The 24763-nt window shown below is 56.7% G+C and overlaps 1 protein-coding gene across 16 annotated transcripts in view; it reads right to left on the bottom strand.

Moving 5' to 3' along the window:
• Positions 1-279: 279 nt before the first annotated feature.
• CACNA1E (calcium voltage-gated channel subunit alpha1 E) overlaps positions 280-24763 on the bottom strand; it is a 147758-nt gene continuing 123274 nt past the window's right edge. For 6 of the 16 annotated variants that reach the window (XM_085586723.1, XM_085586722.1, XM_085586726.1 and 3 more), the window contains 15 exons: positions 24325-24615; positions 24083-24148; positions 22281-22372; positions 21984-22149; positions 21645-21772; positions 19202-19298; positions 12852-12957; positions 11358-11465; positions 10784-10884; positions 10408-10514; positions 9760-9868; positions 8218-8346; positions 6632-6812; positions 6356-6546; positions 280-4684 (listed from right to left, as the gene is read on the bottom strand). In XM_085586723.1, the coding sequence (XP_085442849.1) occupies positions 4142-4684; positions 6356-6546; positions 6632-6812; positions 8218-8346; positions 9760-9868; positions 10408-10514; positions 10784-10884; positions 11358-11465; positions 12852-12957; positions 19202-19298; positions 21645-21772; positions 21984-22149; positions 22281-22372; positions 24083-24148; positions 24325-24615 (2415 nt within the window). In that variant the 3' untranslated portion in view covers positions 280-4141. Of the gene's footprint in view, positions 4685-6355; positions 6547-6631; positions 6813-8217; positions 8347-9759; positions 9869-10407; positions 10515-10783; positions 10885-11357; positions 11466-12851; positions 12958-14695; positions 14793-19201; positions 19299-21644; positions 21773-21983; positions 22150-22280; positions 22373-24082; positions 24149-24324; positions 24616-24763 lie in introns of all 16 variants that reach the window. The other 10 variants (XM_085586727.1, XM_085586728.1, XM_085586735.1 and 7 more) reach the window with 5 other exon arrangements.

Raw genomic sequence — 24763 nt, 5'->3', positions numbered from 1 at the left:
CCAGACCTCAGCACCCCTCAGCCCCCGTGTCTGGAAGCAGCCAGGTCCGGGCCACAGCTCGGCCAGGATATCTCCAATATCCTCCCTGTCGCTCTGCTCCACAGCCCCACACCCTGCCTGAGGCTGCAGAACACCCCATCCCATGTGATGGCAGTGCCAGCACAGGCTGTGTGCCTCCTCCTCCCTGCCATGGGGACCTTTTCAGGGTCCCATGGCATTACCCAGAGTCCCCACAGCCCACCCAGCACGCGGGGTGCCAATGAGACCAAGTCTGCAGCGTTTCTTTACAACAATGTTTTATTTTTCTTTCCTTTTGACAAAAAACATTGAGGAGTTGTACATCGTTGGTGGTCAGCTCGGTTCCCCGTTTGGGTCCAAACGAGCAGGTTATGTTACAACATCCCACCCCAGAGCCTGGGGGATGAAGGCAGAGCATCTCCCACCCACCCTCCCACGGCCCCAGGAGACACCAGCCCCACGCTTGGGGGCCTCTGCCATCCAAGGCCTCCTGAGGGGGCAGGAGGATGGTGCTGGAACAGCCAGCCTGGAGGGGACAGCGGGGCTCCGTGTGCCAGGGCTGCCACACCTCCTCGCACACCCACCACAGCCCCCCCAGGAGATCCGCAGGGCTTCGAACCCAGTCCCGGCACCCGACTGGGAACCAGTTGCATGCTTCTGGTGAACTCCAGGGCATGTCCTATGCAGGCAGAGGTTGAAGTACATCCCCCCCCTTCCCCATCCTGCCTCCCGTGGCCAGCATGGCCAGCAGCCACCGAGCGGCACGGTCCTGGTGTCCGAGAGGCTGCGGAAATGTCCACAACTCCGCAGAGGAGGCATCGTACAGCAGCAAAGCCGAGTCCAGCGCCTTGAAAAGCAAGGCACAGGCTGCAGCGGTGCTTTGGGGCTGGTTTCCCCACCTCGGCACAGTCCTTCCCGTGGTTCTCCTGGGGGTTGTTTTTGGTTTCAGAGACGCGCTTCGGAGGTGCCACCGTGTCCCCGCAGGTCCCCGCCTGTCCCCCCGCCGCGGGAGTAGCGCCGTGCCTGCTTCAGGAGAGGCAGAAGCGGAGAGTTTTCGGACCCTTGCCGGGTAAAAAGGGGCTGTGTTCTGTCCCACACAGTTTCTGTAGGTTAGTTAAACACGGGGCTGACATGCCAAGAAGAAGCTCAGGTTCGGGCACTGCGGCCCGGTGTGGCAGCGCGGGCGCGCCCCGGGGGCTGTGCCCATCCTGTGCCACCGCCGCGGAGCATCACCAACACCGCTGGCCGGCCCCATGCCGGGGCTGAGGAAAGAAGAGCGCCCAAAAAGCTCGAAATCCGCGTGAAACGTGCCCCCGCTTGGAGAGCATCGCTGCCTCCCTCCCACCCGCCAGGCACAGACACAAAAAGCCGCCTCCTCCCTCCCTCCGCGGGCTCTTACTCAGAGCCCGGCGCATTGTCAGACACCTTTCCGCATTTAGAAGGAGACGATACCGACACCTATATTTAGAGCAGGTACGGCATCGCCTTCCCCGGCCCCCAGCAGCACCGCGTCCCTTGTCCCCGCTCCCACGCGGTCCCACGCGGTCCCACGCGTGGGCCAGACCCGGCTCTCCCAAATTCCGCCACTGGAAGCTTCAGGGTGAAGCCACGAGCTGCTCGCCGATGGCTGGAAGGGAACAGGTGATGCCCGTGTCCCCAGCCACCACCAGGGACCTTCCCCACGGCTGCGTGGGATGTGGTTTGTGCCCGAGAGCCCAGAGGGGCGATATGCAGGGTCTGAGCCAAAGGCGTGGGAGAGGCCTGCCTGTGGAATTTTTGGATGCCTGGGCAGGTGGAAGTGTCTGTTTGGGAAGCAGCAGGGAGGGCAGAGGTGCCCCCCGCCATCAGGGACCGCGGGAGGCAGGAGGAGCTTTGGGGCCTGTGGGGGTGCACGGAGGGCACTTTGGCCATGGCAAGGAGGGGGTTTGGTCCATGCACGAGCCCTGGAGCAGGAAGCCTTCACAGCCACTGGGATTTGCTTCTCACAAAGCAGAGCTCCCTCGGGGGAGCTCACAAAGCGATCAGGGCATGATCTGCACATGCAGGAGCAGGGCAGTTTGTGCAGCTTTCCCTCAGGAGAAGCCATGAGCTATCCAGGACCAAAGCAAAGCCTGGCCAGAGCTGCTGCTCAGCTGGACAACAGCCCCAAAGACCCAGACCACAATAACCTGCAGCAAAGCAAAGCCGTGGGCAGGAGGAAGGGCAGGCTGAGGGCTGTGCTGCCCTTCCCTGCCCATCCCCACGTCCCATCTCCACTCACGACCACCACGGCTGGTCCAAAAGCACCGAGCATCCCCCAGCCCACAGAACAAGCTCTTCCCTGAGGCTCCAAAGGCACAGGGAGGCACAGGAGGCTGGAGCACCCTCCAGGTCCCCAGGACCACTCGCAGGCTGACAACAGACACAGCTCATAGCAGAAACACAGCACTAGTCACCAGGGCGAGCCACCCATCAGCACAGGCCACCAGCAGCACCTCCCTGGGCTGGCAGGCACAGCACTGCACCCACAGCACGGATCGTTGAGAGCTGACAGCACGTAATTAGCAGATTAATTAATGACTGGCACTGGAAGGTGGCCCTGTGCTGCGTTTTCAGTGTCTGCAGGAGGGCTGAGCCACCCTGCTCAGGACAAAGCTCTTTCCCCAGCTTTTGGACACCCACCTGCTCCCACACCGGGGCCATGGGGTTTGCACAGCCAGCCCCCCATGGCAGCCCTTCTCCAAAGGGGTGCCAGGCCCCTGGAGAGGGCACAGGCCATGGCTGCAGGGGAAACTGAGGCAGGGCTGGTGCCAAAGCCAGATGCCTCTGCCCAAAGAACAGATCTTAAGGTACATCATGCGCTCACAACATCTTCACTGCCCTGCAGACACAGATATCTCCTTTTCCTGTGAAAACAAGCAAAGAGGCCTCAGAGAGAGAGGTTTGCCATCACCCCCTTGGCACTGCTGGTGCCAAGCGAGCCGTGTTCCTGGGGACAGCTCTGTCCTCATCCCTTGGGCACCCCACTGCTGCAGGCACCGAGCTGCCCAAGGAGCCCTCGCCACAGCCATCTCTAACAGAAAATGCAATTCCCACCGCTGGAAACACCTGGCAGAGGGAGCAAGGTGACATTCCCAGTGCTCTGTACAGCAGCCCCCTGGGGAGGCTCGGTCCTGCCCCCACCAAAGCAGGGTGCAGGCAAGCAGGAGCCCCAAGGAGCTCCACAGCATTGTCAGGTGATTAAAACAAATCTATGTATGTGTATATCTTTATATATACAGCATATAAATATATATACACACACACACCCCGTATATACACACACAGGCACACCTAGAGTTCTCCGTATAGAAATAAATACATGTTGGTGGGACGCAGGGTACATTCGGCAGCACTGAGCCCCCCACCCCCAGTACAAACCAGTTTTGCCCCCTCTGGCAGCCGGAGCTGCTCTGGTCTGTCTGGGTGCATCCCAACCCCTCATCCCCTGCACCCCACGTCGCATCTTGCCCCTTTTCCAGGCAGGATGAGACCCCCGGCGAGGGAAGTTCAAAGCCACAGCAGCACAAGCCCAAGCGACAGAGCAAAGGGGGTCCCTTGTGTCCCTTTGCTGGGACTCTCCGGCCATAGGGAGCAACAAGCCCTCGGGATGAGCTTTCCCGGGGATCCCTCCTGGGGCAGGGAGCGGGGCTGGGGCTGGGGGGGGGCTCTCCCTTGTCCCCCAGCACACCAGCCCGGCTGGGCCGCTCTGCCACCCATCAAATGCTTCTCTGTGCAGAAAAAAAAAAGTGATAGTAATAAATGAAAGTCGACAGATTTTAATTTTTTTTTTTTTTTTTGCACAAAGATTTCTTTTTTTTACGTTTCTGTTCTTTGTCGTTGGTTGTTGGGTTTTTTTTTCCCCTCTCCTTTTTCTTCCCCCTCCGTTCCGGTCGGTTTGGGGTGGGTTGTTTTTTGTTTGTTTGTTTGTTTGGGGTTTGTTTTGTTTTGTTTCTCTTTTCCCCCCTGCGTTTGGTTTTGGTTTTTAGTTTCATTCCCAGGCGTGGCGAAGAGCATGCATTGGAGAAGGGCAGGGCGGGACGGGGGCAGCCGAGGTGGGGTCGGGCGGTGGGTTTGAGAGGCGGGGGTGGGGTGGGGGCAACTTCTAGCACTTGTCATCTTCCTCGGTGTCGCTGAGCACGTCGATGCTGGCCCCGCACATCACGCCCTGCGCCGCTCCTCGCCGCCGCCGCCGGTAGTGCCCGTTGGGCATCTGCCAGCTGTGCCGCAGCGGCGGCGCCGAGCCGATGGTGTTGGAGCGGCCCAGGCTGGTGGCCACGGCCGCCTCGAAGGTGAGCGTCTCCTCCTCACCGCAGTCTGAGGCGTGCGAGTCGTCGTGCAGCGCCAGGTAGGGCTCCGAGATGTAGCGCTGCGGCGTGGACTGCCGGCTCTGCTTCCCCGCCACCGGGGAGCTGGAAGACTCGGCCGGGCCGGCCGTGCTGGGATCCAGGCTGGAGGAGAGCAGCGGCGAGCCGCCCTCGCTCTCGTCGGCGGGAGGAGAGGTGTCCCCGGCGTGTCGCAGCATGGAGGCGTAGGACAGGAGGGGACGCGGCTTGGGGGGCACCGGCGGCAGCTGGCGGCGGCCTCGCCGGGGCGTGCTGGTGTCCGAGATGGAGGGGATGGAGCTTTCGCTCAGGGAGCCCATGCCCTGCAACGCACCGGGACACGCTGGGGAAAGCAGGCAGCACCACCACTCCACACCACACCACTCCACACCACTCCACCCTATGCTACACCACTCCACACCACATCACTCCACACTATGCTACACCACACCACACCACTCCACACTGGGTCTCAGACTCAGTAAAGGAAAGAAGCTGAGAGTTTCTAGCCAGGCAGAAGCCTGGGAAAGAGCTGAAGAATGTAAATAATTCTCTATCTCTCTTGTTGTTCACATTGTTTATAGTTAAGTTCTATCACTGTGCGTCAAGCACTGTGCACCAATGGTTTGGGTTGTTTTCACTTCAGAACCAATGGAGTTGGTCCTCACAAAGCTCTGTATAAAAGAGAGGTGTATTTTGAATAAATCAGAGTTTTACTCTCAGCAGCCTTCTGATCAGAGTCTATTCATTCCCATCCTGCCTTGACAGCAACACCACACCACACTGTGGGTCTCAGATTCAGTCAAAGAAAGAAGCTGAGAGTTTCTAGCTAGGCAGAAGCCTGGGAAAGAGCTGGGAAAGAATGTAAATAATTCTTTATCTCTCCTGTTGTTCACAATGTTTATAGTTAAGTTCTATCACTGTGTGCCAAGCACTGTGCACCAATGGTTTGGAGTGTTTTCACTTCAGGACCAATGGAGTTGGTCCTCATGAAGCTCTGTATAAAAGAGCAGTGTGTTTTGAATAAATCAGAGTTTTACTGCCATGCAGCCTTCTGATCAGAGTCTCTTCATTCCCGTCCTGCCTTGACAGTGACACCACACCCCACCACACACCACGCCACGCCACGCCACGCCACGCCACGCCACGCCACGCCACGCCACGCCACGCCACGCCACGCCACGCCACGCCACGCCACGCCACACCACACCACACCACACCACACCACGCACCCTCTCCTCACCACACTCAGGTCCCTTGGAAGCCGTCTCTGTCTTGAAAGGGCAATTCTGCCCCATCCCTGCCCCATCGTGGTCTGTGGCTTCCTCCCAAAGAGAAGCACATGGGAAGGAATTGATCTCCCTGGTGACCAGCAACAGGACCCAAGGGAACAGCATGAAGCTGTGCCAGGGGAGGTTTAGGTTGGATATTTGGAAAAAGTGCTTCACCCAGAGGGTGGTCAGGCATTGGAAAAGGCTCCCCAAGGAAGTGGTCACAGCACCAGGACTGACAACACTCAAGAAGCATTCAGACAATGCTCTCGGGATTCTGAGTTGGACTTGATGACCCTTGTGCTCTGTTCCAGCTCAGGACACTCTATGATTCCATGTTCTTGGTGCCCAAAAATGAAAAGCACTCCCAAACCCCCCCGCAGGAAGAGCTGATGGCTTGCCATCTGCTGCTCTCCATGGGTGGCATCTCCATGGGTGGCTTCAAGATCACTCAAGCTCTGGCCCCTCCAGGCTGGGACACCTTGATCTTGGCAGGGACCGGATGCCATAGCAGCAAGAGGATCAGCATGAGATCCACCCCTGTCCCCAGATACTCCGCAGGGTGCCCAAGCAGCCCCAACCTGCTCAGCTCACAGCAGACACAGAGATGCCACCACCAGGAGATGAGATGGTTCAGAGCTCCCGGGGCTTATCTTCCCGGATTTGCCAAGGAGCTTTTTCTGTGCTTCCCTTTACGCTTGGGAAGGGATGTCCATCACCCACCTGCCTGCTGGGTGTCTGTGACCTGCCCTCGCTGGGTGACCGGGACTCGCGCCGCCGCTCTGGCGACTCCTCCTGTGCCTGGGGACTCCTCTCCTCGGAGTTGCAGCGGGAGATGTCAGGGGACAGCAGGTGCTTGCGCTCTTTGGACCGGCCCCGCTCCCTGCCCGAGCGGTGCCCCTCGGACCGGTGGCCTGCAGGACACCCACGTCAGTGCCCACCACCACCCCGCCTGCAGCAGCTCAGCAGGAGGGTTTTTTGGGGGTTTTTTGGGCTCACCCGAGTCAGCGTTGAGGCGCCGGGCGGACAGCTGGAGCGAGGAGTGGTAGCTGCGCCGGCGGGACTTGTAGGTGTTGTCGCTGCTGCGCTCCATGGAGAACTCATCCAGCCAGGAGCTGTTGGGCCGCTTGTCCCGGATGGTGGAGAACGATCTCCGCATGGAGCTGGTGTCCGTCACCACCTGCAAGCAGCCCCAGCCAGCCGGGGACAGCATTAGCGCCAGGCAGGGCTGGGGGGCAGGAATGACCGCTTCACCCCCACCACGGGGATGGCCACGCTGCGGGATGGGGAAATTCGGGGTGGGGACAGCCAGCCTGAGAACAGCCCCCCCAGATAATCTCTGCACAAATCAGGGGTGGGAGGAAAGCGGGGTTTAGCCTTGGAGCTCGTGGGCTCCCCTTCCCCAGCTGGCTGGAGCTGTGCTGCACAGGCAAAGCCAAGCCCGGGGCTGGGGGGAGAGCAGCAGCACCTCCCGCTGTGTGTGGGGACAGCAGAGCATTGCCCCCCAGGCTGCCTTCCCAACATCCCTCCCCACCAGGAAAGCAGCATGAAGAGGAGCAATCCTTGAAAAGATTGTTGGCAGAGAGGGGTCCCCCAGAGGCCCCTTGCTCTGTGTTCGTTTTTCCAGCTGCCACCACTCTTCCACACACCTCCCTATTCTTCCTTTGTTCCCACATCCCCAACCCTTTCCTCTGCACTCATTCCCTATCTCCCCGCTCATGCTGTTGTTTTATCTTCCCTTTCCTTTTCTTTCTCCCTCCCATGCTTCTCCTTCCTACCTTCTCCCCTCATTACACCCTATGTTTTCACGTTATGGAGAAAACATCACCTCCTCCCATACTTCCTTTGCTTAGTTCTAGCAGCTCTCTGCCACTGCAGCCCCAGTCTGTTCTCCATCTCCTCTCACTTTTCCTGCTCCCATCCCCTCCTTCTGGTCATGTCCTCTGCTGCTGAAGGACCAAGAAAGCCCATGAGACAAAGCCTCCCTTTGTCTTCACACCCTCACAAAGCACCACGCCACGACTTGGTGCCTGCACCAAGGTGAGAAAGCAGACCCAGAGACTTCACAGCAACACCAAACCCAAAAAACATCTGCATCCTGGGGGAGGCTGAGCACAGGACAGAACAAAGAGAAACCAGGCAGACAGATGAGGAGGTGAGACGTGGCCTGGGTTCCCCTGGACAGACAGAGAAGTGCACGTGTTGGGACGACGGGAAAGGACGGAGAAGGCTTTCCATCACCTGTGGTCATCTGACAGCTGGGCTGGGGCTCCTCAAACCTCAGCCAGTGCCCAGGGCTGCAGGAAAGGAGGGGGTGTCCCACAGTGGGGAGAACATGGCATCTCCCGGCGTGGTCCTGGGCCTCCCCCACGAGCCAGGAGATGGATCCCCCAGGCTGCTCTCTGCTGCCAGCATCCCCCTTGTCAGGCAACAGCAGCTCCCACTTGTGCAGCACCCAAAGGAGGGAGAAACTCTGGTATCGGGGTGCTGGGGGTGCCACGGGGCTCAGCACAGAGAGAAGCCCTGGTGTTAGCTGGCAGGCTCTGATCAGACCCAGCACCTGTGGGGGCTCTGCTTGGTTTTACCTGGGGATCCACAGTGAGACGAGGCATGGAGGAGGCCCTCCCAGAGACAGCGTGGTCCTGAGTGTCCACGGGAAGGTAGCTGCCACGGTTAGAGGGCTGCACTCTTTGAAACTCCCTAACCTCTGGCTCCTGGAAATAAACACACAGCCAAGCTCTTGGGATGGGCTTGGAGCAGGGCAGCGCGCTGCTTTGGCCCTCTTGGCAGGGGACAGCCCTGCTTGCTCAGCCAGGGGCAGAATTGAAGTTGGCCAAAAACAGGTGGCAAAACACTAGCACGGGTTGCCCGGAGAGGTGGTGGATTCTCCCTGCCTGGAAGTGTTCAAGGCTAGGTTGGATGGGGCTCTGAGCAACCTGGTCTGGTTGAAGATGTCCCTGCCCATGGCAGGAGGGTTGGAAATAGATGGGTTTTTAAAGGTTCCTTCCAACCCAAACTATCTGATGATTCTATGAAAAACAGAGTCTAAGCCATTAGAATTCATCACATTGCCACTGAAAAATCCCCTCCAGCTCACAGTCCCCAGATGAGACCTGATGTGGTGCTTCAGGCTTGCCTGATGGCCAGCTGCCCTTGCACCTCTACAGTGACAGTGGAAACCCTGCCTGGGTCTGGGGGCACCCTGACTGCTCAGGGTTTAACTCCTTCTTTTGACAGGAGGGGACAAATGGATAGGATTTTCAAAAAAATCAAAGCTTCCTGGCCGTATCCCTGTTAAAAGAGCACACACTTCCCATAGCACTTAATGCTTTGGTTAATTCCCAGTTTTTGGGGACTCTGTGGATGCTCACAGACATGTCGAGGAGATGGGCACAGAGAGACCCTGGAGGTCACTAGAAAGTGACTTCATGGGGACAGGGGGAGTCTGATCTGCCACCTCCCCACGTGGCTGGAGTGGCTGAGGCAGGGGACACCTGCCTGTGTCATACACAGGTGACACAGAGCTACAGACCCTGGGGACACGGACTGGGCTGGGGACGCACAGCGGTGCCACACTGTGTCGGGTGGTGCAGGAACGCAGACACAGAGATATATAGAGATGTGTGATATATATAGATGTGTGATATATATAAATATGTGATATATATATATACACACACAGACAGACAGGAGGCCAGAGAGGGCTGCTCCTGCTGGAGACAGTTTGACAGCTTGGCTGGGGACTGGGGACGCCACCACTGACAACAAAATGGACACGAATCCGAAAACATCAGATACCATCACTCAGCACGGGGTAACCCACTGACATGAGTGCTCAGTGGGAAAAACAGCCTGTGGAGAGAAGGATATTTTACTGCAGGACATTGGTCATGGCTCTCGCCCCAGAAGCACTTGTGCTGCCTGGCCCCACGGATCAGGGCAGGTCCAGGGATGGCCGTGTCCCCAGTGCCAGAGGCGAGGGACAGGACATCCAGGGATATCTGTCCCCTGTTTTGGATCTGTGCATGACCCAGCAGCTGCCATCCCTGTGCTGTGCTCGCTCCCCACACCTCCCCGTGCCCACCAGCATCCGTGCTGGGGCTGTGAGGAGCAGTGCATGAGTTTACCAGAGACTGGTGCTCCTGGAACTGCTCCTGGGCCGGATCCATGCACGCCAGCTGGAAGATCTCCTGTGGCGAGAGCGGGCTCAGCGAGGGGAACCCGCCTCGGCTGCTCCTGCAAACACAGCCCAGCTTCAGGGAGGCCACGACCCTGGGATCACCTCTCCTGCAGCTCAGAGCTGGGGATCCCTGTTCCTGCCCCCCCAGGCTGCTGAGACCCCACGTTTGAGACAAACATCAAGTTGCCTGGAGAGATGAAGTGGTGCCCCAAGGCAGGAGAGGACACCAGTGCCCAGAGTCCTGCAGCAGCAGTGGGACATCCCAAGAGCAGTGGCAGAAACCCTTAACGCCTCATTCCCACCAGCCAGGGTGCTGGAATTTCCCTGTGCACTGCTCAACAGCTTCACCCTGGGTGAAGAGTGCCAGGATGATCCTCCAGGAAGAGCATCCACAGACCCCTGGCCATCTCCTTTTCCCACCTCGGCTGCTGCTAGCAATGCTGACACACACCAGATGCCTGGAATCCTATAAAAGCTTTGTGCCAGGAGATGCCTCCCTGCTCCCAGCAGCAATTTAACTCTTTATGCAGCCCAGTGCTAGCTCCAAGAAAGGAAGAAGGGCTGCAGGAACAGAAAAGTGACAGGCAGCACTCACAGGCCCGAGAGGGTGTCCTGCTGGAGGTACGGCAGAGCCTTGGCATTGGAGATGATTTCCTGGGGCAGAGAGGACGGCTCCATGCGCTGGAACATGGGGGCATTTTTCTGCATTGGGGAAAGGAAGAAACTGAGCCTGTAGGAAACGTGGATGAGCACCCAGTGCTTCCCCAGCCAAGCCCCCACCACTAGAAAGAGGACACCGTGCTCGTGTTCCCTGTCAGGGGCTGAGGATGATCTCAGACACGCCTTGTAGTGCCCAAACCCCGACCTGTGCTGTTGTGGTCATCCCAGCTGGCTGCATGTTTGGGCTGGGAGGTGGTGGGAAGCAGAGAGGGTGATCTGAATGTCCCTGTCCTGCCCTGCCTGAGCCTCACCTGCTCCTCCAGCTGCTGCCGCTGCTTCTTCGCCTTGCTCTGCTTGTAGTAATCCATGATCATCATGGCTGCATATATTTTCCCAACAGTCAGGTCAGAGGCTGGGAGCGTGAGAGGGAACAAAATTGTCTTGTAAGAGAAGGCACCAACGTGGATCTTGGGAAGAGCCCTGCTCTGGGATACGCTGGTGACCCTCAAACTCTTCTCTGCTCCAAAAGAGAGAGTGCTGAGCACCCAGACACTCCCCACGGAGATAAAATAGATGAAGATGGCTTGAAGTCATCATCATCCTAAGCCACCAAGACACACATCCTCATCATATCATCAGCTGTGCTCAGCCTCCCTCCCTGCTGTGCTCCAGAGAGGATTCACAGGAGCCTGTGGCTTTCCCTGCAAACTGGGTGGTTTTCCAGAGAGTTCCCAAGCAGCCAAGCAGAACAAGGCAGAACAAACCCTTCCCCCACTTCTCCCCAAGCTGGGGATGGGTCAGACCAGTCCCCACCTCCCTTTGGGAAGAAGTTGCTGTGGGGATGAGGGGAGTTTGAAAGCAATGACAGCCCCCCCAGAGACTCACTTTTTGGCATGGGTACCAACAGGTCAAGCATCTTCTGGGACAGGTGAGGCCAAATGGTCAGGATCTCCTTTTGAAGCTCAGAGTCCAACTGCTGCCAGTCTGCACCACCTTCAACAGCAGGGAGCAAAAACGGCCCCCACACATCAAACCTTGGCACCAGGGTCCAACCAACCCCCCTTTCCCATCCTGAAGTCAGGTTCCACCTCAGCATCCATCTCTCTGGGCTGGGAGGGCCATCTTCCCTCAGCGAGCCTGGTCTCCTGCTCCCACAGGGAAACTTTCCTACCATCCCTTCCATATGTGCCTCCATCTCCCCATCCCCTGCCCTCCCACTCAAAGCTGCCACCTTCAAGCTTGCCTTGGGTCTGTCTCTGCAGCTCCAATCCTACTCCAGCCCACACACACCTGCTGCTGCCCCACTTTCTTTTTGCTGGTGAGCAGATCATGTGCCGGTGGAAGAGCAGCTCCGCTTGGCAAATCCTGAAATGCTCAATGAGGTTGTGCACGGACAGCAGAGTTCTCTGGCCAGGGCTTTGCTGAGCTCAGGAAGGCCCAGGACCATCAGAAGCTGTCAACGTGCCCCAACAGAGCCACCCAAGCACAGGGCAATTTTGGGTGAGCTGTAGAACACCCAGGTTCAAATCTCTGCTGTGTCTGGAGGGGTTTGAACCCATCCTTGCTGTCTGAGCACTGGGCTTTGGATGACATCTCACCCTGGGTTGGGTTTTCTCCCAGTAGCTGAGCTGTTCCTAGAGGAGGTTTTAGTGAAAATGCCATGTTTCTACAGGAAGTTTTTGATCTGATGAATCACAGCCTTTCCAGTAACAACAACAAAGGAGGCTTTCCTGCTCTGAACGTTTTATCTTCCCTGAGAGACAGGCAGGCTTCTTTTCCCCAAAGCCTAAGGAAGCCAAGCATGTATTTTCCATCCTTGGTTTTGCTTCTTACATGGGGAGGAAGGGGAATTCTCTCTCCTCTATTATACAGTGGACCAAGCTGTTTCGTTTCTCTGAAAACAGCTTTTGATGAAGAATTCTTTACCTCTTCCCTAAAGAGATACATTTTTTTTTTTAACAGAAAGTGGCAGAAATTTGCCTGTTCAATGAAGTTGCTCCCATCCATGTACATCCAGGCTCTGGATTCCAAATTAGCTGTGAGGTCCTCAGCCCGGCCAGAAAGAAAGGGACATTTTTGCGAGGTGATAAGACAAAGAAGAAGGATTTTAAGCTGAGTGAGGGTAGATTGAGCTTGGATATTAGGAAGAAATTCAGGAGGTGGTGAGGCCCTGGAACAGATGCCCAGAGAAGCTGTGGATGCCCCTACCCTGGAAGTGCTCAAGGCCAGGCTGGATGGGTGGTGGAAGGTGTCCCTGCCCATGGCAGGGGGGTGGAACAGGATGATTTTTGAGGCTGTTTCCAACACAAACCCATGCTGGGATTCCACCAAAGGACGACGGGCACTCTGCAGAGTACCCCTCTCTGCCACAGCCTTTACCTTTGGCAATTTTGATGTCCAAGGCCGTGCGGATCAGGGCCATGAGGGTGGAGGTGAAGTGGACTGTCATGTCCTCGGCCACGGGCATGTTCATCAGCACCAGTCTCTGCGCAAGAGAGAGAAGAAAACAGCGGACGGAAAACAATATCGAAAAACACATCGACCAGGCTGGAGGAAAAGAAATTAAACATTAAACAAAAGGGGAGGAAAAAAAAAAAATCCAAATTAAAAAAAGAAATAAATAAAGAAAAAATAAAAAGCAACAAGGAGTGTCAAAACAGCACAGCCAAAAAAGAAGGGCAAGGATCACCCCACCGCCCCGCCACCTCCCCGGCTCCTTCCACCCCAGGACACCGGCTCACTGCCTTCCAGGGCTCCTCCTGCGCCCCAGGAACGGCCCCTGAGCCCCCCTCCCCACGGCACCGGGGCTGCCACAGCACCCCCTGGCACTTTTGGGAAGACACACCTGATCCATCAGGGATGCGGGCATGTGGGATGTGCGGGAAGGGGAGATGGGCTCAGGTTTCCGTTCCCGGGTGGTTTGGCTTTCCAGCTCTCAACCCTTCCCAGCTGGGGCAGGGGAGAGGAGGGTCCCTAACCTTCAGGGACTTCACATCGGCTGGATTCCTCTAGCATGCTACATCCTGGCACTCCCTTTTTGCGTCTTTCAGAGATGAAGTTTGCCAGCACATGCAGGGGGTCCAAATTATCCATGGGTGGGGAAGGGAAAGGAAGGGGAGGGTGGGAAAAGTGCAGGAGGAAAGAGAAAAGGGCAACCAAGGCAGGTTAGACACGCCATGCTCCTTCCCCACCCTGGCAAGGCGGGGTGCAAACCGAAGTGACCAGATCCACTTTCCAGAGAGTATATTTTGCTTTGTGAATACCTTGGGTCAGCCCTTCCCTGCCCATTCCTTTTCACCCAGCTTCTCACATCCCTTTCCTGCTTTCAAGCCTCCCTTTTTCCCCCCTGGAAAAGTGTGATGGTGGATGTATGCTCGTGTGAACAACCACATGACAGCTGGAGAGGGTGGAAGCGTGTTTGGAAGTGTTCAGGAATCCCTTTGTGCTAGCCCTGCTAAAAGGCTAATTAGGAAAAACCCTAATTTCCTCCTCAACAGCAGATCCTCCCATAGCTCTGGGTCTTTTCCTGGCAGCTGCTGCCCTCAGAAAGCCACACAGCTCCCACAGCACATCCTCCATGGCTTCCCATGCTCCTGATCCATGCCTGGGCAGCTGGGATCTGACTGACAGCCATCACTCTGCTCAGAGCTGCCTTTGGAAGGCCCCTGGCTTTGCCTTGCACAGGCCATCCCTGGGATAGCCCCTGCTGATGGTCCTGGCTCCAGGCACAGCAGGCCTGCTCCTATGGGATTTGGGATTTGTCCCCACTGCCCACCTGCTTCCCGTCTCCATGGGCTCCTGCACTGGCTGGGATGAGGATGGTTCCAAGCCCCTGGGCATGAACTCCTGAGGACACCTCACTCTCCTCAGTGTGCTACAGGGCTGTTCCTCACCTACCTCACCTCACCTCACCTCACCTCACCTCACCTCACCTCACCTCACCTCACCTCACCTCACCTCACCTCACCTCACCTCACCTCCTGCAGCCCTCCCACCCCCACGCTGCTGCTGATCCTGCCTCTCCCTTTCCCCTCGGAGCTGCGTGGGCAGTGCAGAGCAGCCAGCGTGGCCAGGGCTCTTGTGGGCACACCAGGCTCCCCAGGAGTGAGCCAAACACACGTTGGACACCCCAAGAACTCCCCAGCTTCCCCGGCTCCCCGCCTCCCACAGGTGCCCCGGCTCCTGCTGGGCTCTAACCCCCAGAGAAGGAAGGGTTGATCTACCTTATAGGCCACTTTGGAAGGACATCTCTTGCCGAGGCCTAGCGGTGGTGACATAAGAGTCAGCATTTCATACATCTCAGTGTAATGGATTCGGCCACTGCTCATGGAGGGGAAAGGGGAGGGAGGGAGATGCAGAGAGAGGAGGCATTCCCAGAGAGCAGGAAAAAAAAACGTACGAACGGAAAATAGTACAGGAGAAAACAGGAGAGATAAAAAAAAAAAAAAGAAAACGAACAAAAAAAAATAAACAAACGGACAAACAGGAAAAGAACAGGAAACCCGTTAATCAAGGCAAATCATACATGAGAGACTGTCCTGATGTGGATTTATAGCACTGCTCACACAGACCCAGGAATGCTGGCAGAAAGCGACTCACCCCTCTCCTCTCTGCTGCTGGCCTCAAGCGCCTGTCTCGCTACCAGCCTGGGACGCCTCCTCTGCTCTGAACCCCTCTCCTAAAGCCCTCCAGCAGCCCCCACCTCGTCCCACAGGTTCCAGGGCTGTGTGCGAGTGGTATAAATCAGATACACGGCACTCGAGCCATGGGTTATTTGAGATAAGGGTGCTTTGCACCACGCTGCTCTGTGGCCTCCGGAGCGTCTTCCCTCCCGGGGGGGGTGCCTGGTATTGCCTGGCATGGCCACCTAACCCATAGCCAAAGGCTGTGTATCCCCAGCTGGTGGGGTCTATGCAATTGGGAGGCAGCATCTTGCATAGAAGGCAGTGGGCCAGGGTCACTTGTCAAAGGAAGATGCCCAGTTGCTTCCGTCTGGCTCTGCGGATGGACCACTTTCCCACCATGCACCAGTGCAAAAGGCATGCTGAATCAGCTGGAAAAAAAAAACCGGGAGGAAAAGTTGGGCATGCCATGCTCCCGCCCTGGCTCTCTCCCACATGCGGCTGCAAGTTCCACCAGGTTGGAGTTTAAAGAGTCTCAGCAGAGGCAGCTGTTTGGGCCTTCCAACATTGGGGTTTGTTTGGGTTTCCCACGGGAGCAGTTAGGGCAGGACCACCCCCCCCTCCCCGCCTTGCACTCCTCTGCTCCGTAAGAACCTGCCTGGGATTGCTGAGCAAGGAGTGCCACCAAAATCAGCCCGGCCGAGGCTGCCCTCTGCCAGGCTGGGGTAGCTGGGCTGTGCCTCCCTCTCTCTGCACGTCCACATCTCCCAGGGATCCTGGAATTGGTCACCTCTTCGTCCCCTCGTGCCAGGCCCCCAGCCTGCTCTGCAAGGTTCAGGATGGTCAGTGGGCTGGGGCAACCTCGTGACACCAAAGGCATTGACCCTCGCTGCTGGACAGGAGCCCATCTCAGCTGGGGTGCCCTGTGAGAGAGGGCACTGCCCAAAAATTAAGCATCCTCACGGGATCTTGGCTTCTTCCCGAGGATGCGCTGAGAGCAGTGTGGAAAGGGAAGAAGAGGTCTCCTCTTCTCAGGGCCTGGAAGCAGCCCCTGGTCAAAAAGGCCCCTATCAAGATAAGTCCTGAGATTTCAGATGTGAACAGAACAGGTGACAGGAATTATTTGGGGTGCAGGCACAGAAAGGGCTGGGCCAGTCACACCCAAAACATGGTTGATAAGAGCTCTGGAGAATGATGAGCAGGATGATCAAGAGGAAATATCCAGGAGTCTGCAAGCAGCACCTTGGCAGGGCTGGATGAGCACCAGCTCAGGGTGAGATGACTAAAATTTTAATGCATAAATTCAGTGCAAAAAAGGAAGCAAGACTGTGATCTTCCAGCCATTCTTCCTTGCAGGGGGAATTTTAGGGAACCCAGCAGAAAACAGGCACTGCCTTTCAGACTGAGATTCTCCTCACAATGAAGAAAGAATGGAGTCCATGAAAGGAACACTTTGCCTCAGTGACTGAGAGGGGGTTCACATGAGAACTGCACACTTTGCTGCTCCTCAGAGCAGAGATCTTGGAGCTTTCTGACCAGCACAGCTGTGCCCAGACACCATTTCCCCATGGAGTGAAGCACAGGCAGGCACATGGAATGACATCCATCTGAGCAGGATTGATGCCTTGTGAAGGCTGACCCAGAACAGAGACCAGATGGAGCTAAAAAATAAAGTAGGGATTTATTAAAGGGCCTCAATGGATCCACCTTGGGCAGCACAAGATCCCAGCCAGGGCTGCACCCAAGATTAACCCAAAATGGTCACAAAATGGACAGCCAGTCATGGGGGCTCTCACTTTTATAAGTTCTGCTCCATTTGCATATTGGAGTTAATTGTCTGATTCCAGGTTTAGCCCAGGCAGTCCCATCCTGATTGTTTTTCTCTGTTCAGCCCACGTTGTTTGTGCTCTTGGGCTGAGATTTGGATCATTTGTCCTTGGTCCCCAGCTGGAGAAGGAATTGTTTTGTCTCCCTGCTCTGTGCAGAGAGCCACCATCCCCTAATATGAAGCTCAGAAGAGCACACTAAAGCAGCACAGAATCTGAAAAATACAAAAGCTAAAACCTGAGGCATCAGGATGATTCCCAAGAGCTGGTCCAAGGGATCTGACCCATCTATCTGTGGCTGGACAGAGATGTGACCCACAGCCACAGCACAAGGTGGCCACCAGGGATTAAACCCTGTAAAACCACCAGGGATTGATGGCTTAGCCCTGAGAGAAGCCTGTGAGTGGCAGAGGAGGAAATGTGGGAGACAGGACATCTGTCCTCCTGTGGTTAGGAAATGAGTCCTGTGCCACACAGGCTGTTAGGAGGGGAGCAGGAGTGCTGTGAGAGCAGATTCAGAAGAGGTGAAGTGCACAGGGATATTATCTGTGGAGCATTCACCTGGCAGGCAGGGCAGGCTCTCTGAACTGAAAGATGTGCAAGCTGACTTGGCATTTTGGGATCTGGCAAGATGCAACAACCACATGGAGTTTGTTTTATTTTTTTCATCTTTTGGGAATTGTTCCAGGGCAATAGGAACTCCTGAAAATCTTGTGTTCTTGAAGTATCTCCTGCACAGGGAGAAGGAGACCGAGGTAACACAAGGTAGAGATGGGAATGGTCTCCCCTGCATGACAACAGAAGCTGTTCTCAGTACTCTTTGCTTCTGCCTCTCCTTGAGTTTGTCCACCTTCACTGCTCTGCCCATCCACAGTCAGCAGAAATCCAATTGCTCTGAGACTCCCTCTTCCCAGGAAGCATTACAGGTACCCCTCTGAGCCCCAGGTGATCCAGCTCAGGAGAGCAGCATCTGACATGGAGCCCTGTTGAGAAGGGCTCAGCACTCCTCCCAAAGGTGTCCTCTGCCCACAGGGACCTGAGCAAGCATCCTCAGCCAAGCTGCCATCTTCTGCCAGGGATGCAGCAGCAGGGAAGACTGGAAAGGCTCCAAGAAGCCCTTCCTAGAACAGATGAGATTCTTGAAAGAAATCTCCTGCTCCCAAATCCATCTTCCTAAATGAGGCGACCAATCATCCGGGCCTTGTCTTCTTGGCGCTGCTTTGCCTCTGGCAAAGCCACCCCCACGTCCAGCTGTGGAGGGTGACAGAGCTGTCCCAGGGGTGACATCTGTAAGGAAAGCCTTTCTGATGGTTCCAGAAGGATGTGGTGACTACACCACGCTGCAGCAAGGAATCCTCTTCCCCTGCAGAGGCAAGAGCACGGGCTGGGGTTGTCTGAGCTCCCTCAGAAGCCGTGAGGGATGCAGAAGGAAGAGCAGGCTCTGTGATTCATCCTTTCATGACACAGGCACGGACAGAGGTGTCGTGGCACTTCAGAGAATGCGGCAGGAGAGGGATTTTGCTCAGCTGTCACCCCAAAATAAATTTTTTAAAAAAACCCCTTCAAGTCCGAGAGACACAAGGAGACCAAATCCCTGCCCTGGACTCATGGCCAGGAGCCAGGAACTGAGCTCAAGGGAGAGGAGCTGCCAAGCTCCAGAGGTGTGTCCTGGTGTCACCATCTCCCAGGCAGATCCAGCAAGCTATGTGCAAGACTAGCAAGAGTCCTGCTCCCCTGAGATGTGATTGTTTGTCCTCCAAAGTGCCACACTTGAGGGCAGGGCTGTTGGGTAGAGCACAGCATCCCTCAGGAACAGGGGTCACCCTGGCTTCCTCGTCCTCCCCCAGCCCTCACTGTCCAAAACAACGGCAAAGTCCCCAACGTCCTCCAGCTTTTGCTCCCTCCTTCCCTCCTGAGGATCAAACCCTCCCAAAAACCTGGTTGTCCCACATGAGGTGCTTCGAGGAGTCGAGCAGGGACAGTGGCATTTGGCCTGGCGCCCCTCAGGGCTCTCTGCACCGGTGAAACTGGGGCGGGGGGCTTGCTGGGGGGCACAATTTGTCAAAACCCACCCCCAGGAGTCTCTGAGCCCCCCCCAGCCCCACTGATGCCTCCCCTGGTGGGGAACAGCTGCTGGCTCTGGGAGGCAGTGGACCTCTTTAAACTCGAAGGAAAGCAACGTCAGGGTTCCCTGGGGAGGCGCGGTGGCAGTGGAGCGGGGGAAGGAGGGGTGGATGGTGTGTCCCGTGGCCAGGTGGTGGCGGAGGACTGGGAGGCAAACCTTGCACGCCACCCTGTAGGGGCAGTTCTCTCCTAGGCCCAGAGGAGGCGAGATCACCCGTACTAATTTGTACATATCCTTATACGAGATCCTGCCGCTGCAAAGGAAGCACAGGTGGGTTAATAGGACACTGAGAGGGTGCAGGGGAGGATGGAGAGCTTAACGGGGGGATGCTGGGGCCATCTGTGGGGCAAGACCCCCAGCAGATCACAGCTCTTCTCCTTCTGTCTCTGTCTGGTCCAGAGAGGAGAAAAAGCTGTGAGCATCAGCTACTGCCTTTTCCACCATGAGAACTGGCTCGTATCTCCTCACACTGTCCCATCTTCACCTTGGAGAAGGACAGTTTTGGTGGTGGACACCATCCCGTGACCCTTCCTCATCGTGCCCCTGACCCCTGCACCTGGTTGGGCTGGGATTTTAGACAGGGTGAGCCTGCAGCTTGGTGGAGTTCTAACCCAAGGAGTTGTGCCCCATCACCAGAGCCCCTGTCCTCACAGAGCCGACCCTCTGAGACCCACGAGGTCCCAGTGAGGTCGGCAGCTGAGCCACTTGTGCCTCCAAGATCTGGGGGAACCTGAGACAGGGAGGGATAATGTGACCAGCTGGGGGCTGTGGCACCTGGCGCTCTCGAGTCCAGTCCTGTGCTCTGACCACCAGCCCAGCTCTGCCAAGGGTGCACATTATTAGAAGCCAACCTCCCCAGACACACACACCCCCATTCCTCCCACAGAAGCACATCTGCCCAGAGCCGGTGCAGCCATCCCAGGATACAGCCGTATCCTCCAGCACCACGAGGAACGAGGAAGCAGCTGAGGCAAAGAGCTGGCAGGAGGGGGTGCAGGATGCTGAGCTCCCCACTCTGCTCCAGCCCAGAGCCCCCCTGGGGAAGCGTGGGGTGGAAGTGCTGAGGTGCAATTGCTGCAGCCTCCTGGGCATCCTTGGACAAGCTTGGAGGGAAACCAGGTGGGGAGGCAAAGAGCAGCGGCGCCGTCCTACCCGGCGCCTTTGCCTCTGGTTTCTTTCTCCTCGCTCCTCTCCCGTCCCCTCTCCATTGCTGGCCAGAGATGAAGAACCAGCCAGACCCCAACCATCTGGACAAAACCCATCCCTGCTCCCCCCTGGTGCTGGATGTTCTCCCCGGGAGAGCTCCGTGTGATGGTGCCGCTGTTGGGATGTGGTGGGAGCTGCTGGGATGTACTCACCCGTTCCTGGCCCGGCACCGGGGCCAGGGCTGCCACCACTGTCTCCCGTGGCCCCTAACCACTGGCTACAAGCATGGCTTGTATCAGAGGGGCACATGGCATGGACAGGACAGCTCAGGCTTGTTTTACAGTGGCTGCTGGACACCGAGGCCACCATCGTGGGCAATGAGAGGGAATCAAGTGCCCGGTATGACGAAACCCTTCCCAAGAGCCACCCCAGAGCGAGCAGCTGGGTGTTTCACTGCTCCACCTCCTCTCCCTTCTCTGGTTGGAGCTGATATTGGGCATAAAAAAATTAACTTGCCTGGGGCTGGTCTCCTGAGGGCAGGACACAGAGGCAAAGGGTCTCCAAAAGGAGAGTGTGGGGTTGCCAAGGCCAAGAGCTAAGATGGCACAGGTTCCCTGGCGGTGGTGGATCACAGCCCCAAGGAGTCCCTGGGCTCTGGAAGGGGCCACACAAGGCACCCTGGTGGTGCCGGGGCTGAGTGAAGGGCAAACACGTTCCCAGAGCTGACAAGGGTCCCCCATTGCTCTAGGGATGGTTGGGACCATCCAAGGAGGAGGAGTAGTGGAGAGCAAGGCCTCTGCAGCAGCAGCAGGAGGAGCAGGGCCAAAATCTGGCCACTGAGGGTGTGTATGGGCCCTGTGAGCCCATCCCACTGCTGGGAACAGGCTGCTGCCTCCAAACAGGAGCCCTGTTCTCCAAAGTCCTCGTCAGCTAGAGCAGGAGTGCAGCAGGCAAAGCCCTCCCACCTCCAGAAGGGTGAGTGGGCTGGCCAGCACAGAACACAGCTCCCCAAACAAGGTCCTGTGCAGGTGTTTTGGCAGGAGCCCAGCAGATCCCCATGGGTGGGAACAAGCCCTGCTCAGCCCTGCTCTTATCAGGATCTGTGGGTGCTGAGGAGCAAGGGATGGAGCCAGTCTCAGGGCAAAGGCTCCCAGCTGGTGCACGGGGACAGGAAAGGAGGCTGAGAGGGATCTGCTTGCTGGGCAGGGAGGAGAGGAAGAGCAGGAACGTCCAGCACTCAGGATGAACACCCCAAGGCAAACTGAACATCACCCAAGACGCCTGTGCCACCAACCAGTAGAAGAACCAGCTGCTGTGACCACGGGTGACAGCAGCACATCCCTGACTGTCCCAGACATCACTGAGAACTACACTTGCATTAGGAGAACACAGAGACCCTGGTTTAAAACCAGCTCTGAGAGGTTGCCTGGGAGAGAAGGAGCTGGCTACATACCACGCTGCTCGGTCATACTCTGCCCAGATCCGGACAAACTCATCCAGATGGTGAGGGCCCAGGATGGAGGAATCCCGTGTCAGGTATTCAAAGTTGTCCATGATGACGGCCACAAACAGGTTGAGCATCTAAATCAAAGGGGCAAAAGGCAGAGAGAAAGGAAATTATGGGGAGAGGGAGGAGAGAAGGGGAGGGAGAGAGTGGGGGGAAAGTGGGGGAGAGGGAGCAGAGAAAGGAAGGGAGAGAGAAGGAATGATTGTGGGAAAGTGATGGAAGATGACCTGATGGCTGGGGTGCTGACAAGGGGGATCCCCAGAGCCCTCAGAGGAGGCAACTCACCAGGAAGGAGCAGAAGAAGATGAAGGACACAAAGTAAACGTAGGCCAGGTCAGTGCCGCAGCGCTCGTTCTCGTTCTGCCCGGACGTGGCTGTCGTGTCCGGCTCGCAGCCTTTGCCCTCCAGGCAGGACAGCATGATCTCCTGCCACGCCTCTCCAGTGGCACTCCTGTTCCCAACACAGCCCTGTCAGCAGCTCGTGGTGGCACGGGACGGGGTCAGGATGTCCCCAGGAGAAACCTCACCACCAAGTTAAACGCATCTCTGGCAGGCGGAGGAACGTTTCCCACGGTTGCTCACCTGAAGAGGAGCATGAGGGAGCCCAGGAAGCTGCGGAAGTTGTTGTGCCGGTTAATGTGGCTTTCCTCATCTAGTTTGATATTGCCAAAAACCTGCAGAAGGGAGAAAAAGGGCTCAGCTCTTCAGGCAAAAGCTCGTCAGCCAGGGAAGCAGCTGCACGTTCCCATCCTTGAGAACATTCCAGGTTGGGTTGGACAGGGCTCGGAGCAAGCTGATCTAGCTGAAGATGTCCCTGCCATGGGGTTGGACAAGGTGGCCTTTAAAGTCCCTTCCAACCCAAAGCATTCTCTGAGTCTGTGATTGCTCGAAAAGTACCCCAGCAAACACAGGCTGGTGCACAGCCAGCGTGCCAAGGAGCTGGTGCCAGGCAGCCATCGGGGAAGGAGATCTCCTCTCCTTGGCAGGGATTTGCTGTGGGTGGCAAAGGCTGCGAGAGGCTGAGCTACCATGGAAACAGGAGCACGGAGGGCCTGGGATCAGCTGAGTCCAACCATTCCACATCCATCCCTCGATGCCATCTGAGCACCACACGGCACCCAGCGACCCCAGCTACGCTGGAGGTGCAAGGACAAAGTCCCACCATCCTGGGTGGTGCTGGGTCACACTCCTGGACACTCCCAGGAGCTTTTCCCTTGGTGAAGAAATGGTCTGTGATGCTGGGGTCAGGCACAGCACTGAAAAAAGGGTGGGGAAGGGCTCAGGGAGGGAGGGACAGACCCCACCATCCCCAGGGCCAAGAGAGGCAACAGAGATCAAACTATGGACAATATTCTAACAACAACCCTCAGCCAAGGCTGTTGTAAGACATACTGAACGTTCGTAAAGTGCCTCAAATTGGAAATATGTGCTGTTATTACTGTTAAATATTTATTCCCCTTTCCCTGAACCTAAAAATACACCAACTGCAGAGTATTTTTTTCCCCGTACAGGTTTTTTGGAATGTGTAATTGTAGAATATTTTCTGCCTCCAGCTATTTTGCTCAAATAACGCCCACAGACTTTACTGCTTGGGGATTTGTTCACAATGGTGTTAAAAAAAAAAAAAAGTAAAAAAAATAAATCTAATACTACCACCCGGCAGGGAGGGGGGCTGAGTCAGATGGCGGCTGTTTAGGAGAACACCTGGAGCCGGTGCCGGGGTGAGTAGGACAGGGTGGCAAAAAATCAGCCACTGGAAGATTCTAAACAGCAGAACTGCCAAGCAGCACAAGCCAGGGGCCTCTGTCACCCCCAAATGAGGCACTGGGTACTGTGGCAGCTCGTCGGGCAGCTCCACATCCCCAGTGCTTGCCACCGAGGATGCTTTGTCACATCTCCAGCGTGGGATTTAGTCACAGCAGAGGCGAGCCAGCCCTGCGGCACGTGCAGGGCTGAAGGGTTTGGCTCACGTGCCTCTTATTCACCAGCTGGAGCCCGTGAAGCTGAGGCCTCCCCGTGCTCTGCAGACCCCCCAGCAGCTGGGAGATCACGGCAGGGCCCAAAATGTGAGCACCCAAACAGAGTGACAGCGGTGCATCTACAGGGACAAGATGGGTGGCAGATGCCCAGCTGAGCCTCCAGGGCCACATCTCCAACGGTACCAGTTGGGAAGGCAATTGTGGAGCTCGAGTGAACAAGCCCATGGCAGTTTCCCCAGGGCCCTGCAGCTCCCAGAGGAGCTGTTCCATCCTCAGCACCGTCCTGGCACTGAGGCTGGCTGCAGCAATGACAGGCAGGCACAAGGCTGGCTCCTGTAGGCAACACTGGGGACACACTGGTGTCCCCGTCTGTGCCACAGGGACACACGGACACGTCTGTCTCACCTGCATCCCAATGATGGCATAGATGAAGAAAAGCATGGCAATCAGCAGGCAGACATAGGGGAGTGCCTGCAAGAAAAGCAGATGAGTTATCTCATCTATCACAGGTCCAGCCCCAGAGGAGTACAGAACACACAGGTGAGCTGTGCTGGTCCATCTCTCCTACAAGGCCGTGGGAACAGATGGATTTGGGAGCAGCACACATCCCTGTGGCCTGGGAAGAGGCCAGGGCACACGAGACTGACCTTGAAGGACTGCACAAAGGTCCAGAGCAGGATGCGGATGGTGTAACCCTGGCGGAGCAGCTTGATGAGCCGAGCAGCCCGGAAAAGCTTCAGGAAGCTCATGTTGAAGCTGCTGGTGTTCACCAGCTGGGAGGAGATGAGAGGATCAGAGGGAGGTGGGAGCTCCCACCACCACCCCACAGCCCACTGCTCCCAGCCCTGCTTCACCTTGGTGTCCGTCAGGATGATCTCCGTAATGCTGCCGATGACCGTGATGAAGTCAAAGATGTTCCAGGTGTCCCGGAAATAATTCTGCAGAAGAAAGAGGGAGAGAGGGAATGGGGATTTGAGCTCAGGGATGGCAGGGCTGAAGGTGCTGGGCCACGGGCCAAACTCATGGCCAGTGGTGGAGACTTCGCAGCCCATTTGTATGCAGCCACAGTTAGGAACATCCTCCTGT

Source organism: Lonchura striata, chromosome 8, assembly GCF_050655825.1.
Source record: "Lonchura striata isolate lonStrDom1 chromosome 8, ASM5065582v1, whole genome shotgun sequence".
Classification (NCBI taxonomy): Eukaryota; Metazoa; Chordata; class Aves; order Passeriformes; family Estrildidae; genus Lonchura; species Lonchura striata.
Note: the sequence above shows the minus strand (reverse complement) of the source record. Positions and strands in the feature narration are given on the sequence as shown.